Here is a 19,227-nt window from a genome sequence, read left to right as displayed (position 1 = left end):
CTCATTCATTCACCTGAGTTGGGGGCCCACATGACAAAGAGCTAAAGGATTTCACAGTGAAAGTCCCAGTGCTAGAATGCAAGGCTTCTAGTCTTTCTGATAACCTCTAGCATCACTGGCTCCTTTGAGGCAGTCACATCTCTGCTACATAGGCTACTCCTGACTAATCTGCTGAGGTTTTTTACTTGCCTTCCCTTCAAGTCAGATCAGTATGATCAGTATTACTCTTTTATCCATTGACTCTCACAAAAGACTACAAAGCCATTTTCATACACCTTCCCACCTAGACTCTTTCAGTAATTGGACAACGGCTCCTTTCACAGTGAGGAGAAAGGGGAAGGTGGGAGGGAGGATGATACACCTTCCATATGTGCATGCTCCTTTATAAATGCCCATTTTTCCTTTATTTAATGGAATGAAGAAAAGAAAGAAATCAAGTAAAGGCTACAGATGCAAAGTGGGCTTAAAATACAGCCAGGATGACTCCCCAGATTCAGGGGAAACTGGCTTGATTAGGGTGTAACAAGTGCCATAGAGATTGGGTCTGATCCTGATCCATGGATGTAGGATGCAATGTTGAGAAAGCAGTTCAGGCATAAGGCCGCACCTCAGCTGCACGCCTGCCTTCAGGGCACCTCTCTGTGGCCATGCCGGTGCTGTATGCATTGCACTGTGCTGCTCCACAAGCATGATCTCTTGTTAACAGGTTTTCTTCTTAGACAGGTTTCCCACCACTAGTCGCATCTTTAACTGATACTATTACATTCTACAATGTTAGGTCATAATTTGTTAGTCATCTTTTATTATGTACTTGGGTTTGGGGTCTTCTGTGGAAAAATATTTTCAGCTGATTTAAAAACTATATGTATATGCCCACTGTACGTGCTAGTTGGATAGGTTTCTTAGTTGAACAGCTGGTCAGAATGTGGCAATGCTACAGCTCCTCATTTACACTGGGCTTTGAGCAGCTCCGCTGCCAAACAGTGATCTCAGGAATAAGGACCTCTGGATCTGCTCTCCAGGGTAGGTTGCTTTTTCTTGGAGTGTCTGGTCATGCTGTGAAACTCTGAGCTGGAGACTGTAAATGGGTTTGGAGCATCCAGCTGCCAGTCTGTTCCAGTGGGCTTTGGAAAGTGGTTTGCCATGAACAGCTGTGAGCATGTAAACTGTGTTTTAATCTGCAATTTTTTCACACTAGCACCAAAAAAAAAAAAAAAAAAAAAAAGCCAACCCAAATTGAATACAAGAAAATTTTTTAAAAAATCACAAAAAATAAATAAAAAACCCCACAAAAAACCAAACCAAACCAAAAAAAAAAAAACCAAACTGTGAAGGAGAAATTGAAAGCAGTGTTGAACAATAACTCACTTCTCTGATTTAAGCCTTACCTAATTGATGACTAAAATTGCTGTCTTTTTCTTTTTTTGTTAAGTATGTGATAAGCATCTGAAAGCTTTTTTAGTCTCTGGAAATTTTTTTTGACTACTAGCAATTAAGATCAGTTACACTTCTTTTAAAACTCCTTAACCTTTCTGTCACAAGATATAATTTTAGAATGAGGTCATACTCTTTGCATAACCACAACCTATTGTTTCAACCTGACATTAAAACAAGGTAAAGGCTGCTGCTAGTAAGAGCGAGCAATTACAACTTTGTTATTACAGCCATTGAAATGCATTGAACAGCAAGTGCTCTAGATGTGTTCTCATCAGACGAAAGAGTTAGAAATGTGACAAAGTGACAGTTATCTTTGTCTTGGGTCATCCTGCCATTGCATCAGTATGAAGTGTTCCAGTTTTCCATTTAAAATACACATAAACCTTAAACTGTTTTAATGGAACAACAACAACCAAAATCTCTTTTACAAAAGATTTTCATATTGATGTAAACATTCATTTTATGGATGTTTTTTAATATTAAGGAATGAGGGGCATGTAAGTGATTTTAAAGCAATTAGTGGGCATTATGTTTTCTTTGAAGATCAACTGCCATTTTTTCTCCTAAAGGTTACCAACTTTATTAGGTTCAAATGCTAAATGTGAAAAATGCTTGTATAATCTTCAAAATTAGCTCAGGTTTTTTTATACTGCCTTCATTTTTTTAGTCTTTTTAATCAAGCAGCTTCCGACATATGATCTGTTTCTATAATAGTAAGTAGAGTTAATAAATTAGGTTTTCTAGAATTAGAATCCTAACTTCCATATCTAATAATGTAGAAAATATATCTACAATAATAATAGCAATAACAATAATAGTATACTTTTAGGATCTTACAAATGTACTAATTTTAAGCTAAACCTTAGTGGGGGATTTGTGCCTATTCCATGCCCAGAATTTGGGTATATTTTTATATAAAAAAATAATTAAAATATTTCCAATTTCTCTTTTCTCAAAAAAGAGTTTGGGGAATTTATTATGCTTTTGCTCATAATCAGTGTGTGAAATTAGATAATTGTAATTAAGCTTATTCTGGGCTTTTCTGCTTTTAAAAAATCTAAGTAATTAGACTAGTGTTGTGCATTAATGTGCCTTTCATATATTTTTTTGTGTTACAAATAAGTCCATTAGAATTCAGCCTGCAGAAATTAAATATTAACATAGTGATTTAGGAAAAATATTTTTCAAAATATAACCTTCAGTATTTACTTCAGAATCTCGGCTTTTATTTTCAGGAAATTATGGCTGAATTTTCAAATTTGCATTTATAATATTAAATGTGTGAGATACTTTAAGGACTGGGATATTTAATTCTGTGATTTTGCCCAGAATTTGCAACTCTTTCACATTTATTTCTTGACTTTTTGGTCCAGAGCTTATCCCACATACCATACCATCAGTATGGTGCTGTCTGGACCCTAGGTGGAGCTGCTTGTTGCTGACCTTGTGCTGTGGAGCCTTGCTGCTCCTGGAACCCTGGCTTGGCGACTGGGCTAGCACAGCGGCTGCATGTGCCGTTGGCGATGTTCGGAGAGGCAGGCATCCTGCTATATCATCCATGGGATCCCTCAGCATGCTCCTTCCCTTAGATTTCTGGTATTTACAGTGGTTTTAGAAGTGGGACATGTTATAAAATAGGAACATGGTACTAGCTAATGCTTTTTAGATGTGCACTGCTCCTCTAAAGTGCAAGGTGGTACATGTGGAGTATGTATCATCTGAGTGTGGTCCCTGGGAGGCTGAATGGTAAAGCAAGAATAAAAAATTATTTTATAAGGAAGAGTTATCATCTTCAATATTAAGCTTGTTTAAAGACCGACTGTTTGGGAATGGGTCTTGACATTTCATGACCAATTTTTAGCACAGTGGATGTTAGATACTGTGAAATGTATCATTGTGCTGCATTTGAAAATAATGAGCTGAGTTTTACCTCCAGAGGGAGTGCATCCAGCAAAATAATCTTGTATGTTAAGAACCAGCTAACAATTTTGTAATGTGGCATTTTCATAGTGATTTAACGTGAAGTTCAGCTGCCTAAATTTAGGCATCTAGTACCACTTGAGACACCATGGGGCTTGTGAGACATCTTCTGGGGCTGCTGGCTGTGACTCAGCCCTGGTGCTCTGTAAAGCAGGAGCCATCCATGCAGCTGTGAGCCAGTGGGAAGTAGGAGCTTTCCCTCACCAGGCTCCAATGTTGCAGTCGTTTAATGTGTTTCTTCAGTGCCCAAAATCTAAAGTCTGCCAAATTTCACATCACTTTATTTACAGCAGTGTGGATAGTTGCTACAAGATGAGCTGTTACAAATTGTTAAAAACCACTTCTTGCCTAGATGGAAATTGATCTGGCTAAAGGTGAAGCACAGCACAAAGAAGCAATTCTTAAAGTCAAGGAAGAAGCAAGAGTGGAACTAGACATTGAGAGACAAAAGCAGCAAGAACTAATCACAAAATATCAGAGAGATCATGAAGAGCTCCAGAAGAAGGTGTGTAACACTCATGAGAAAAGTTCTGTGGCAGTAGATAATATAAACAATTGAAAAAATTAGATGTGAAGTAATAAAACCTTCTTTAGTCCTTTTTCTAGATGAAACAAGATTTTTTCCAAGCCTTTGTACATGGCATATGTTTCTTTGGGTTTTTTTTTTTTTTTTTTTTTGGGGGGGGGGGTTTAAGTTGCATATAGAAATTGAAAATTTTACCTATAACCTTAGTTTCAAACAATTTCTTGAAAACTGTGGAAAAATAAAATCAAAGAAATTTGATGAAATATATTGTTATTTAAAATGTGTTACATAGTGTTTTGTGGAGCTGAAAGTAACGGTTTGGCGTAGTTCACTTTACAAATATTTGACTGTGATTTTAAAACCCTGAAGAAATACTTGCAGTAAAGAAATGAAGTTTTCCTGCTTTTACCTCTATTTCTCTGTTTGATTTTGGACATACTACTTAATCTCTCTGATCTGAGTGAGTTTTGATTCATTTGATTCTTTGATATCCTTTGATGGTATTATGTAAATTCAAAGCAATTTTTGTTTTTGTCTCTGAGGACATGTATGTTTGCATTTCTGGGGTTTTTTTATCCCCTGAGATCAACATTTGTCTGACACTTAATTCGACATATTGAAAGTTATCCCCTGAATGTAATTTTTGTTTAATCTAATGCAGATTCCAGGTTTAATATCCAATGCTACCAACAGCTTAAGGATGGAGACAGAAATTCTTGAAAAGAAGCTACAAGATGCCCAGATCAAACTTGCAGAGAAAGATGAAGAGAAGGAAAAAGAAATTGAGAGCCTTAAAAGACTAATTACTGAACTTGAATTTCAGCTGTCGATGGAAAAGAACAATAATGAATCATTTCTGGGTAGTCTGAGAAAAGAAATAAAACACAAGTCAGGTGAACTGGAAAAATTAACTCAGGAGAGGACACAGCTGATTCACAATCTGAGTCAAGTTCAAGAAGAGGTAGGAGCATGACTGAGGAAATGCTTTGCTGTTTTTACTTAGACATGTGATTTCTAAAATCATTCAAAGTATCTATATTTCAGACCCTGTTAATGTGCTGATTTAAAAATCGTTGAAGTTAAACTATTTATAAGACAAGTCCATCATAATTTCATAAATATAATTTATCACAATATATGTGAAATTTTAAGTGCCTACTGAATTAAATGTAGTGGTTTATTTAAAAAAAAATATATATATATATTTCTCAGGTCCTGCAAGACATTTATTTCTTAATCTTTAGCCTCACATCATGCTACATAAACATGAGTCAACAATAAAGTGTTCTTCATGTTTTTAAAGTAAAAGACATGGACATTTTTCATTCTTGGAAGGAAACAGCAGCTTTCTTCCCAGTAATCCTGCTTATTTTGGAAATCATTTGTAAGAAAAACCTTCATATGATCAACACAGTTCTGAATGGCATCTGGGGCAGAGACTGAATTGTCTAATGTGGGAGTATGTATGTGCATCCTGCATGCTGATAAGGACTTATTCCACCTCCCACCAGTAAAGACACTTTCTCTTACACAGGAATGCATGAAAAAGAATCAAAAGTGAAGAGAAGTTTGACTGATGGCTATTCTTACCACAATCATTTGCTGAATGTCTGTAATATAATGGGAAGGAAGCAGAGAGCTGCGCTGCTCTATGAGAAATGTGAAAACAGTGAAGTCAGGGACTGTAGATAAGATTAGACTGGAATGTCCAAAGTAAGTGGCAGAAAAAAAAAAAGAAAAAAGTAAACAGTGAAAATAAAACTCTTCAAAATTAATTTAGGGCTTGGGTTGATTTTTATTTATTCCTTGAAAAAGTTTCAGAAACACTGTTAGTGATATTACAGTGATACAGAGTGAATGTAGGTACATTCTGTCCTGTACCTATGGAAAAGGCTCTTGGAAAGGCACGTGCTCTTCAGCTGTTGGTCAGGAATTTCAGCAGTGTAAGGAACACACTGTTATCCTTCATCATGAGATTCCCTGGCTCTGCTTATCTTCATTATGCATCCATTTCATCCTCTTAGCACTGAAGAGGTTTAGATAGAAAAGTTTGTGTCCATGCAATGAGGGTGTTCTCTCATGACTGAGGGTGTTCTCTGTATGACTTGATCATCACTCTCTGCTGGAGACTGCCTTGGTGGTTGTTTCCCTTTCATTCTCATGAACCTCCTGGTGTCAGCAACAATTGCTTGCTTAGAAGAACAGAAAAGTGTTTATTTTCTCTTTGTGTTAGTACTTTCAGTAGTTCTGAGTTTTATGACTCAATTTAGTGATGTTGTCCCTTGTGCTTTGTTTGCTTTTTTTCAGCTGGAAAATTAATTTTTCAGGAAAATTAACATCACAAATAAGATCCACACAATATACAAATTTGTGGACTTCTGTAATACTGCAACAGTTTGAATTGTCTGCTTAAGGCCCAGTACCAGTCACTTACCATTTAGGTATTGGCAATCAAAGTCTACAGTTTGTGAAAACTACTGGACTAAAAATCATTCATCCCAATTATATGAGAAATAATAATCAATAAAGAGTGGCATCACAAAAATGGGTGCACAAGTATTTAAACTACAGAGGAGGATAACTTCTCGGACATCTTACCATAGCAAAGTGGCGCAGTAACGCTTGACCTCTGTCTGTTGCTTTTTCCTTTCCAAGAGCAGAATTCCCAGTTTCCCCCTTGCTGGAGGACGGGCAGGATATCAGAAGTAACTTCTGATAACTTGCCTCATATTTTCCACTGTCTCCTGAGGGAATGAAGGGTGTGTAAATGCTGATGTATGTCCTTTGAGTGACTTTCAGAGAAACCGAAATATGGGGAAGCGTTGAAGGATTTGTGTGCATCGTTACCCTCCAGCCACCCTTGTCTTAAGCCCAAGGAGATGAATAGGCCCAGCTTTTGACTAATGGCATTTTGTAAAGCCAGTGTTTGTTTCTGTTTGCAGAACACTCTTCTCCAGGAAACGGTGCGCAGAGAGTGTGAGGAACGCTATGAGCTGACTGCAGCTTTGACTCAAGCCAGGGAACAAGTACTGGAACTAAAAAAACTCAGTGGAAATTTCCCGTTATCGCCGTGTTCCCTGGCTCAGGGCAGCCTAACCTCCTCTGCTGCCCTACTCACTGATTATGGACAGAAAAGCCGCTCTAGCCTCAGCACTGGGAAGGAAATCAATCTCTCTGGACAGTTTGGTTTTTCAAGAGCTGCGAAGGCACCCACCTCTGGTAAGCGTAACAGCAGCGGCAGTGTGTGCTTGCCAGCTCTAACCCCACAACATCGTCCAAGAGGAAGGGCAGCTTCGCTCAGCGAGCCCAGGAGCAGGATCTCTGCAGTTATAAGACGACAACTGAGCTAGCTCTGACAGCTACATACACATGCGTAGCGCATAGGAAACCATTCCAGTGCATCGAATGTCCATTTATTTATGGACCCCAGGGTCAGCTCTTAGCCGATGCAATTCATGCATTTCTACAAGTTAAAATTAAGTTAATTTTTTATATATTTTTCTTGCAGTAATGTTTCTTTGTCCATCACATATCAAAGTAATTAAATGCTACCTACACTTCAAGATGAGGAAAATAAGAAAGAAAAAATACTGTTTTTCCAAAAGCAACACATCTTCAATAGGTATAGTTAAATTAATGGTCAATTTAAATTCCTGTTTTCCCAAACCACTTTGTTAGAATTTTCCTATTTTGTGTGTTCTCCTGTTTAACTTAACTGCTTGTTTCTGGTGTAAAAATGTGATTTGTTTGGTTAGAATCAGATTTTTGCAATTATTTAATTGAATAGTGTTATATTTGCAAATAATTATGCTTAGGTCAGTGAAACTTGCTAGTTGTGGAGTATGTATCATTCAGTCTGAAAATCTGGCAAATCCACATGCTGAGTAGACTAGTCATTGGGAGAGACATGTGCAAGTCTTCAAGCTGTGCTAGTTAACAAAGAGTGGAAGACTTAACAAGTTTCATCCAAAAGATGTTCGCCTCTTTAATCAGAAAAGTGTCTTTATGTTAAGCATAACTTTTAGCTTCAAAGTAGACAGGCTGGAGTTCTCTGTAAAACTGTTAGACAGGAGGATCAGTATCTTTTGCTCCTTGATACATGAAACCACGGTTTGTTCTGGAGCCCAGACAAGGTTTGGTCATCTTTGTTAGTGTGCAGAGGTTGCAGAAGTAGCTGCTTTTTGAACAAGGCAGCTCTGCTATTGGAGCAGTTTGACAGTGTGGAGCATAGAGTGGACTGAGTGAAGCAGCGAGGGGTGATGCAGTCAGTCTGAGATTTCACTTACTGTGTTACCAGATACTCAAGTGTTTTGGTCAGATAAGCCCAAACAGGGCCAGCTTGGTGATAGTAACCAGATTTGGCAACAGCCCAGCAATGATTGGACAAGGAGAGGTGATGAAGCAGGCCCTGATCAGCCTGGCAAGTCTCTTGGGCAGAGGTACACTTACCACATTAGACCCAGCTCAGGCAGGAGGAAGGAGCTGGGGCTGAGCTCCTTGACACATGGCAGCGGTGCAGGGGTGGGAGCCCTAGGCACAGAGATGCTGGTGCCCCTGCTCTCTTGAAAGACCACCATTGATCTTCTGAGACCATCAGCTCTGACTTGGACAGAAACTTTGTGGAAGGTAAGTTAGAGGGGAACTTTTTGGAGACTCTCAGAGTGTGCATATGAGCAGTTGGAGAACTGAAATTGCCTGCTCCTGTTTGGGTGTGGGGACTGGGCTTGCTCTTCCCTTGGAGTTGTGGAGTTGCTTCTTCACAGGGCACTTGTAAACCCAGATATGTTTAGAATCGCATCGTGAATCTTGACCTTCTTGTTATTTCTGAGTGATGAGATAGTCCTATATGTGACAAAATGACAGCAGTAGGCCACATCTTCAATGCTGGAGAAAATTAGAAAAGCTTTGGTAAATCTAATGACATGACAGGGAATACATTTTATTCAGTAAAATAAGTGGAAGAAACAACAATTTCAGGTTTACCCTCTGGAGCTTGATTTAAAAACATGCTCTATCCTAGTCAGCTTCTGTTCCCACTGAAGTCATCAGTCAGCCTTACCTGATTTCAGAGGCAGCATCCACTGAAATCATCCTCTATTCAGAAATTCCAAAGCAACAAAAAATTAGTATTATAAAAGTTGTTCTGGTAGCTGCTGCTGCACAGGGATGGGGTATGTACTCTGCAGGGACCTGGCAGATTGAATGGACTTGAACAGATCTCAGAAGACACTGGTAGCAAGAACCAGTTGATTGGAGCATGTTAGAATCAAACATAAATACAGTCCCCAGGAGAGTGTAGACTCAGACTGGTGGAGGTCAGAGTCTGACAATTTGGCTTTCTTCATTCAGCAGGATCCTGGTGGCTGTTGTAAATGAGGCCTGCTTGCCTTCTCTGTTGCAGAACAGGCCGTCTGTGTCTTCTAACTGGAGCACGTGCCGATGGGCTGTATCCTCCATGGGTATCCTCAGTGGAGGCTTGCCCAATTTACTAAAACAGAGTTACACTCAATTGGCCAGTGGCAACAGTGAGTCTTAAGCCAAACCAAGATACCTGGCCAGCAGTGGAAGCTGTCTAGAGGACCTGCTGGCTTTGCTCAGATACTTGTATTTTTCTTAAGGACGATGAAAATTTGGAATGTTAAAAGATGTGAAAACAATACCACTGAAACACAAGCCTCAGGAAATTCATTTTTTCAGCAATCCCACAAACACAGAAAAAGGTGATGGGAAGCACTCCCAAAGGTCTGTTTGGAGTATGGCTGGATGGTGCCCTGCTCTGGTCAGTGGTGATGCTGATTCTTGTTTAGAAAAGATGCTGGTGTCTTCAAGCTTGAAAATTGTTATTCCACTGTCCACACACAGCCTTCCTGTGCTGAAGTAACAGATTTTCATTGAGGTAGTTCTTAAAATTATGAGCTCCAGAGCTCTATGATGTAGATTTTTCATAACATTTTTAGATGAACATTGGTTGCATTTTCCAGCCTTACAAGAGAAGTTATATAAATCCACTAACTGCTGTTACATAATGTTATGCCCTTCTGCAGCTATGGACCAGGAGTCACAGTGAGCCCTGAGGTAGCAGATATCGTAGTGTGGCGTTTAATACTGGAATATTTCTGTCAAAGAAAAGGTGGGTCCTTTACCTGTGGACTGTTTTGCTGGCTGAGCTCACCAGGTTGCAGTAATGTCTCTGTGCTTACAACAAAGCCATAGCATGGGTGTGAAAAGCTACAGGGTATCCCAGCTGCTCCTTCGCTTGTACTGCTGTGGCTGAGCAAACAGGTCAGACTTCAAATCTGGGCTCCTGCAACTGCTTCAGTGTTTATGTCCTGTAACAGCACAATAGCAAAGGATGACTCTGTGGTCAGAAGTTACGAAGTGAGGAGCAACACATAAAATAATGAGAGCAGTCACCGAAATAATGTTTCTAGCATGAAGGAGTGTATAAATCATGGAACCAGACTAAGTCAGGAACAAATATTTGCCTTACTTCCCCTCCCTCACAGTAACCCAGAATTCCTGCTGCTAAGCAATAAACAAAATATATAAATGTCAGGAAACTTTACCAGCTTTTAAAACCAAATTAATTTCACATAGTCCAGGAAAGTTTAGAGAGTATTTCTTGTAATGGGATGAAACACAACAGCAAAAAATACCACGAAGACACCTAATTATATCCCCACATATTCAGGAAATAAAACTTCCTGGAGGCAATACATCTTGCAGGTTAGTGTCATTTATGAATGTTTTTTTTTTTTTTTTGTATGCTGGACCTTGCACTCTAGGACTCATGGCACAAGGGAATACTTAAAAATATCTCCAAGCTGGAAACAAATCTGCCTCTGTGGGGTGCAGGGTGGCTGGCATCTGCACCCCACATCCTGCAGAGGCAGGATGGCAGCAAGCCATCCTCTTGCCTCTCAAGGTTACAAGAAAACATCTCATGGCAATGGGTTGTCTTGTTCTTGCCTGATGCAAAGGTTTCTGTTTCTTCCTTGACAGAGCTGATATTTTGCCTGATCAAGAGTAGTAGCTTGTACAGTCCTAAACCTTTCCATAAAGTATTAATCCCACTAACAGGCTCTGCCTGTTTGCATCCAAACAAACATCCAAACCAAATTTATCCATTTATTTTTATCCACCAGTCTTCATTTCCAGAGCAGTTTCAAACATTCAGCATCATACTATTAACTGGAGAGAGTCTACACACCATAGCTGAGCACAGCATTATTTGGAGGAAGCAGAAATGGTGCAGGCTGCCATTACACTGGTGGGTTTGTGGATGGGAAAAGGAGACTGGGACAAGGACAGTAGGACAGGACCTCTCCTGGGACAGTCCTTGGCACCATCAGTTCTCAGAGCTGTTCCTTGGCTTCATCTCAACAAGAACTTTCTGGTTCACTGTGAAAGTGGAACAGAAACCAACAGGAAAGACTGATGAAGTACCTGTGCATAGCTTGGACTCTCAGGAGATGAGGACCCATAGCAGAGTGGGAAGCTGAGATCTTGGACTGCGCTAGAAGCACCTGGCCCATAGACTCCATGGGCTGCCCTGGGAAAGCTGAACCTAACTGGAGTCAATGAGAATCAGAGTCTACAGTACATGCCAGGTATGTAATTTCAAGCACATGTCCCAGGTGCAAATCAATGGCTCTGGACAAGAAATGGTGTGTATCCAGCCTGTGGGGTGCTCGGGTGGGAGAGCATGGGCTTTCCCCAGGCATGCTGCCTGTCCCACTGAAGCAGGAATCGAATTTAAAGCAGTTGGTCTATGCTACATTATGGGTCTCTGCTTTTCCACTGAAAGCTGCATACAATTTCTGGGTTTTCCACAGACATTAGTACAGAAAGGGTCAAATCCTTGTCTGGTGACATGGAGTTGTCTTGCTGCTCCTTTGACAGGAGATTAACTTATTGCTTGCCATATGTATCAAAATGCTTGCCATCTGTATCATAGATATAAGTGCTTGCCATATGTGTCAAACTTACATTCCTAATAGGATATTACAAACTAAAGCAGTGATGTGCCTCATGTATTAAAAATTATAAACGCATCTTTAACTGAGTTGGTGTGTATGATCTGGGATCCCAGCCTGTGGCTTGCATATGGAGTTTTTCCACAAGGGAAGAAATTAGACTTCGGAAAAATGTGTCTTAGTATCTTAGCAGCATTAAAAGTATATGAAAATAGAAACTGGAGCCAGACCCAGTGCCACATACTATTAAAATGTATTAATCAGGAAAAGAAAAAAGAGAGAACTTCTTGTCATTCAAAGAAACAGTTATGCTGCAAGATATTATTTGCTCTAAAGTCTTGATTTGGCTCCCAGTGTTTTATAACTAGTTTCCTTTAGAGCTTGCAGTATGCTGCAGAAGCACTGTGCTTTTTTAATACAAAAGAAAGAACAGAAGGCATTGGCGAAATTTCCTTTCTCAGACAAAACCCACACATCTTTATTTTTAGTTATTTAAAATGGGGACTTATTTACATGATGAAAATGTGATGTTTGAATTTTGTGTTTAATTGCTATAGGTGGTTAAGTGTATTCTACTGAAGAAAGAGTAAACACCGTACACAGCTGTAATGGTGTGAAACAATATAGCCAAATTTGCTTAGCACTTATGTGGGGGTTTGTCATCCTTGAAGCAAAGTACAAATTAATTTTGATAGGATAATTAAAAGGGTACTGCAAAAGATTAATGCTGAAGAGATTTTAACACCGGAAATACAATTTGTGTGATGGAAACTACGAGCATCTGGCATTGCGCTGTGACTGTTCCCAGATAATGAAAACAATCTTCCAGGCAAGCTTGGCCAGTTCCTGCAGATTATTTTTGCTTGTCTCTCCAGAGATACCCTCCATCCTCCAAACCACTGCGCAACGAACGTTCCCTCCTTGCAGTTTTCCATCTGGAGCCATGAATGTGTGGTGAATTAAGGTCAGTGCCAGGATGTGACTGTGTTTCTTCCCAGTAAACCCAAGGACAGTCACTGAGCAGCTTCCCAAAGCAGCACCTTCTGTTCTACCTTAGTGGATCCTGTTGCGTTGTAACAGTGTGGCAAAACCAAGTAGAGTTCCAGCATCAGTCGCTGGCAAAAACCAGTGTTACCCTGAGGTTAACTGGCTAATGTCACTCCCAGCAGCCTGTTACGATTTGCTTTACACCAGTTTAAATGGACAGTCCTTCACAGCGTGCTTCCCATGGAGAAGTCCAGAAAAGCGTATTTAGAACTTTTAAAAAATTTTGCTTTAAAAAAATATGAAGATAAAAAGTGTTTACAATGTGTGTTACATCATATCCCTGCACCTTCTGGGGGACAGCCCTTTTTGTGTGCTCCACAGCTCTTGTGCTCTGAAGGAGGCTTCAGTGCTTTGTCTGGTACAACAGCAGTTCACATCTCTCTGAAGAATACTTCAAAGAGCTTCTTGATGTAAATTGCTGTGTCCAAGAAGTGAGTCATGGCTATGAATTTCTGTGGCAGGGAAGCCTTTACTGCCTTTGATACCTGGCAGCATTCTGCAGGGACACAAGGGTTTGCTCTGGAGCAGCAAACTTCTTGGGGCTTGGCACAAGGGCTGGAGGATTCAAAGCAGAATTGAAGGACAGATGGGAGCTAGGGCAGGGAGTCAGGGCTAAGCTGGAATAAAGGCTCAGGTGTCCATTAGAAGTGGAGAAGGGCTTGGAAGGAGCATCTTGTAAACTTATGTCATTTATGAGACTTGGATGTTACCAGGGTGTGGATTGCCCTGTGTCTTTGCCTTTTTACTGTGGGGTTGTACATGACCACCCTCAGCATAGACTGTAAATTGCAGGTCTTTCTTACACTGCTGGCCCATCACACCATGGAGCTGCTGTATATTCACGTGCTTGTCATACTGCAGGCTGTAGCAAGTGACATTTTGCAGTGCAGTACTGGTCTGTGTGCAGGGCAGCTCTGGAATACAGCAAAGAGAGAGGAAAAAAAGTGGTTTGTTGTCATAGAATCTTATAATGGTTTGGCCTGGAATGGACTTTAAAGACAATCCAGTTCCAGCCCCCTCGCATGGACAGGGATGCCTTCCACTAGACCAGGTTGTTCAAAGACCTGTTCAGCCTGGCCTTGAACACTGCCAGGGATGGGGCAGTGTTCTTCTGGGTGACTTGTGCCGGTGCCTCACCACCCTCACAGGGAAGAATTCCTAATACCTAGTATAAATCTCCCCTTTGGCAGGTTAAAGCCATTCCCCCTTGTCCTGTCCCTACAGGCTCCTGTAAAAAGCCCCTCTTCAGCTTTCTTGTCAGCCCTTTTAGGTATTGGAAGGCTGCTCTAAGGTCTCCCCGGAGTCTTCTCTTCCCAGGCTGAGAAAGCACAGCTGTGTCAGCCTGTCTTCATAGAAGAGGTGCTCCAGGCCTCTGAGCATCTTTGTTTTCCCTACACAACCATCTTGCTGCTTTTGAAATGTCAGCATAATCCCATGTCCACAGGTCATGAATAAACAGTCTACTTGGGGTTTCATTTATCCTCTATTCACTGTCACATGCTAAACAAAATTATGAATAAAATGGATGTGCTAATGCAGAAGCTGTTTCAGGTGTGCAGCTTAGCTGATTGCACTGGAAAATGTCACTGGTCAGGTCTGAGCACTGTACCAGCCTCTTCAAAAAATAAATTATTATATTTTTGTGTGAGTCATAACCTAACATACTAGAGAATAAAAAAGCAGCCCCAAATCACACTGCAGGTGCCACCTAATTCATACTCTCCTGTTACCTGTGCTTGTTCTTTTAATAGGTTGTAAAGTGCTGGAGTCATGCTGATTGCTCTGAAAGCTTGTGTCATTTTTGTATCTTCTAAAAACTAATTGATCTCTAAATGTCAGGAACATGTAAGTGATGACACAAAGCCATTTTAGCCTATAAAACCTCAGTTTTGCTGCTTTCTCAAACCCACAGATTCACAGGAAATGGTTTGTTTTGGGGGCCCCCTATTTCCAAAAAGACATTTAATGTTTTTCAAGTTGATAGGATATCCTGGTTTAACACTACTGAACATTAAAGATATGTTTTATTCAGCTTGGAATTCAATTAGTGATGTAATTATAGTAAAATCCAATTAGTCCTTGGAAAGTTTCACTTTTGTTTTCTTATTTGTGGAAACCTTAAACTTTTCCAGGGCTGGAAGACAATACCTTGTGAGACTCAGTGATAAAAACCCAAGTTGGCCATCGCACATGATGGAGAGCATTGAACGTGGTCAGTGTGGAAAAGGCAACAGACACTTCAGGTGCACACCTCGTGTCAGTGCTGTGGGGTACGTACGCTGGCTACAGCTGGAAATGCTTCAAAGCTCCTGAATTCATTGATGTAAGAGTTAAAGAACAATTTGGTATAAATAAGAAGTTGATTGCTGCGGACTCACCAGCGGCAGTCAGTGGAGTGTAAAAGGTCTTAAATGATGCAAACAACTTTTGGACAAAGTACAAAAGAAGATAATTAAGCAGTTGGGTCAGGAAGCATGGCAGGGATACCTTTGTAAGAGTTCCCTTCATGGGCTGCTTTGGAAGCTGCTTGCTCTAGGCACAAGCACAGACATGTAGACAACCTGAAGCCCAGCCCTTTTTCATACACATTATAAAGCCAAAATCAAAACCAAAATTGGGAATAAATAGGTTATTAGTACCAGGTTTTGTACATCTCTTTGCTTAGGCTGTAATTTATTCAAGATGCCATGCTAAGATCCTGAGAGAGTTTAAATTCAGATGTGGTGAAAAGCGCAGGTGATGTGAGGTGTGCTCCAAGGAGCAGAGGGTTTCAAAGGGGACTTTGAGGTTACTGACTAGCCTGGACAGGGCTAGTCTTAAACAGCATTTAAAGTGAAACTGGATGTCCTGACACAGCCACAGGTAGGGCTCCTCAAGTGACACCTCAGCACAAAGCTTCGATTTGCAGAATTACAGCTTGTGAGACCACATCTGCAGGGGTGAGGGGGCCTGGCACAAAATTATGTCTCCATTATAGTGGTATGGTATTTAGTCAAAACAGCCCACTAGTTTGAAGAGTCTGAAGAGGGGAACCAGCCAAGAGCTGGGGGGTGACTTTGCAGGAATGCCTGTGGAAGCTGCTTTATCCCAGGTTTCCGTCTTCAGTCACGGCAGGTGTTCAGTACTTACTTCGGTTTGAAACAGCAGGCAGGGACAGTGCAGATCCTGACCCCCTCCCATGGGTGTGGGACAGAGGCTTGGTCTGGAGCTTTGGAGGTCAGTGTTCTCCCCTGCTTGTCGCTGAGTCAGGAGGGAAATCTTCGCTGTCTGGCTGAACCCTGGCTAGTGGAACCACAGGCAGGTTTCGTGCTAAGTGAGCCCCAGGCAATACAGATGCCTGTGTATTTTAGTTTGTTGGTTTTTTTTTTTAAGTAAACTCACACATTTGATTGAGGTGCTGAAGGCAGCAACATCTGCCCCAGGCTGGAGAGACCCTGCAAAAGAGCTTTGGAAAATGTGACCATCACTGATTAACTCCAGAGGTGCTGGCAGTGCCCTGCTGGATCACGGAAAGAAATGTGCTTTGCCTCCTCCTCTTTGCCCGACATCTCAGTTGGTGCCATGAACAGATCATGGACTTTGGATACACGTCACCATCCATCTGTGTCCTCGGTGAGGAAGAAATGAAGCTAGCGAGCACTGTTTGCTGACACTGGTACGTGGCTTTGTTAGCCCATGCCAGGCTTTGCTGTGAGCTGGGAAGATCTGAGCCCTCCCATTGCACTGTTTGATCTGTGATTCCCCAGTCCCAGATCCCGGGCCAGCATTGCCCAGGGGCAATGCCTGAGGTGGGGTGGAGGCTCCACCAGCTCTGCTGCAGACACTAAAAGGTTGGTGTAGTTGTTGCTTACTGCAGCTATGGCTACGGATAAATATTTTGTATGTGGGCATCTCAGGTGTTGGCTAAACAAAACAGTTCCTAAGTGGTTAAGTTGCTGTAGCAGGTCAGTTGGTGGTGGTTGTACCCTGATACCTGCAAGGTGAAGGACCCTAGGTTATCTGGGGCTGGGCAGTGAAATTGGGAATCCTGTGTCTTGCTGTCATTATTTCTCTTTTCCTTCTAATTCTAGCACAGCACAGACAGCACAGTCATAAAGGATTAATGTAAACAGGTCACCTCTCCACCCTCCTCCTCTCCTTGTCACTCTGCCACGAGTCACCATCTTCTGCCTCCTTTGTTCCATCCTTCCCAGCAGGTTTGTCAGCTCCTACGTGGACACCACACACACGCACAGGGGTCTCTATAGGGTGCAGTTGTATATAGGGTATATGTGGGGTGCACCCTCTATAGGGTGAGCTGTGGGATCTCAGGGGAGGATGCAGTGTAGAGCCCCTCCAGAGCCCACTGCCTGCCCAGTCCAGGGACAGGGCAGGTGTTACTGAACAATGCACATATACACAGAAGTTAATTGCCATTTCAGCATGCCCTCAGGAGGACACAACTCTTGGCCAGAGCATCTGGTAGTCCTCCCCATGCAGGGCGGTGGGGTACTGGTGCTGCCGGGCCAGGCATCCCCAAGCCCTGCGCTGTCCCTGCCCATCTGCTGCCAGCTCCAGGGCAGGTCTGTAATACTGGAGTCACTCTGGTCTGTGGAGTTCTTTGATGAGGGATAATGGGAAATACATGGCTTTATAAAGTATGTGAGGATGTTGGGTATTTCTGGCTTCTGCAGGCTCTGCAGCCCTTGCTCAGTCCTGCACCACCTGCCATGATGCGGGCCTGCAGCTTTACCCCTGAGTAATTTGAAGGCAAGTTTCTGATGTTTTTAATGTAAAATTAATTGTTCATTCAGGGCAGTGCGTTCAGCTGCTACGTGAGTGTCCCCTGGTTTTGAAAGCATCCTGACCCACACCTTTGTTTTACAAAGGTAAGACTTCAAAATGAAGCCCACATATTTGCAGTTTAATTAAGACAGGAAGTTGGAAGTAGGTTATGTGAGTGACATGTTCATTTAATTTGCATACAACCAGAATTTGTGTCCCACGAGTGTCACCAGACCTCTATGTGTGATGAAGACCATTCCCACGGTTTCCTCATCAGTGGATGAGGAACGCCAAGTGTTTCAGCTCTTCTGCAATCGCCATACTATGCTCGTGGCTTTAGTTCATATACTTAGATGTTTTCTGGGTTTGTCTGTATGAGGCACAGGCTGAAGATGATTTGCCCAAGATGTCTTTGTGGCCACTTCTGTAAGCACCAGGCACCACACCGCCTTCTTTTATGTGGGATGTACCTGAAGATCAGAAGTACTCACACGCTTTGGTGGTAGGCACAGAATAAAAACTGAGGGTGGTAAACATCAGCAAAGTGGTGGAATAATTCAGGGTGGTCCACAATGGGAGTAATGGGATGACATTTAGCAAAGGAAAGTTTCAGTGCAATACAGAGGAAAATGTCCTCACATGGAGCTGTGTCAGCCGTGGAAGATCTCTGTGGGAGTGGTGGAGCCCTGGTCCTTGAGTCATTCAACATGGACAGGAAAAAAGTGATGGAAAATGTACTGTCAGGAGCAGGCCTGTGCTGGCAGGAGCTGATGAACCGCATGACCTAAATGGTATTTTCCATCTCCCAATTTATGTGATATGGCAAGTGATTTATTTTGGCCTACCACCACTTTACTACAATGAATAATACCCAGCTGACAAGTACTTGCTTTGAACTCTGGGGAAAGAGTCCCTGAAGAAATCTGGTGGCCACAGAGGCTCTAGGAGAGGAGCCTTAAGATCCGCTGCAAGTGCAGCAGGTTTTTCTTTGCTGATGGGGTTGGTCTGAGGGTTGTGCTCTCTGTCCTGCCCAAATGCCCTTGTCATTGTACAGGTACCTGGGAAATAAACCAACTGAAAGCATTCCTAACATGCAGGTTGCCCTCTCTTGACTTATGAGATCACATTTTTCCATGTCCAGGTCAGCTGAGCAACACTTAATTGGCGTCAGAAAATGTAGATCCCCCAAAGCTGTGGTGCGTAAATTCCTGCTGCTCTGGTAACACTGCGTGTAATGCCACAGGGACCATCTGCAGAGCAGTGGATGGGGCGATGGAGCCTGACTCCGGCAGAGGAAGCTCTTCAGAAACCCGAGGCTGACCCTGCTCACTCAATACAAGTGTTCATGAATCACTGGCTTTTATGGAAATCCTCTTCAGCGCCCATTTATGCAGCTGTTTCCTGTGCATGGGAGGCATTGTGCTGGCTGCAGGATTTAAGTTACCGGGACTGAGTGGTCATTTTAATCATCGTAAAGTTCTGAACAAAGAACCACAT

The 19,227-nt window shown here is 41.9% G+C and overlaps 1 protein-coding gene and 1 long non-coding RNA gene across 2 annotated transcripts in view; one reads left to right on the top strand and one right to left on the bottom strand.

Moving 5' to 3' along the window:
* The window catches only part of LEKR1 (leucine, glutamate and lysine rich 1), a 57,156-nt gene extending 49,612 nt beyond the window's left edge, over positions 1-7,544 (top strand). Inside the window, exons 13-15 of the mRNA XM_065674707.1 lie at positions 3,770-3,922; positions 4,605-4,904; positions 6,886-7,544. Coding sequence (XP_065530779.1) covers positions 3,770-3,922; positions 4,605-4,904; positions 6,886-7,293 — 861 coding nt within the window. The 3' untranslated portion in view covers positions 7,294-7,544. The remainder of the gene's footprint in view (positions 1-3,769; positions 3,923-4,604; positions 4,905-6,885) is intronic.
* LOC136012012 (uncharacterized) lies at positions 5,719-7,148 on the bottom strand. The gene is made up of 2 exons (XR_010611547.1): positions 6,542-7,148; positions 5,719-6,135 (listed from the first exon to the last, which is right to left on the bottom strand). It is a non-coding gene; the product is annotated as an uncharacterized LOC136012012 (long non-coding RNA).
* Positions 7,545-19,227: the final 11,683 nt, after the last annotated feature.

This window comes from Lathamus discolor, chromosome 3 (genome assembly GCF_037157495.1).
Source record: "Lathamus discolor isolate bLatDis1 chromosome 3, bLatDis1.hap1, whole genome shotgun sequence".
NCBI lineage: Eukaryota > Metazoa > Chordata > Aves > Psittaciformes > Psittacidae > Lathamus > Lathamus discolor.
This window is presented reverse-complemented; position numbering and strand designations above follow the sequence as displayed.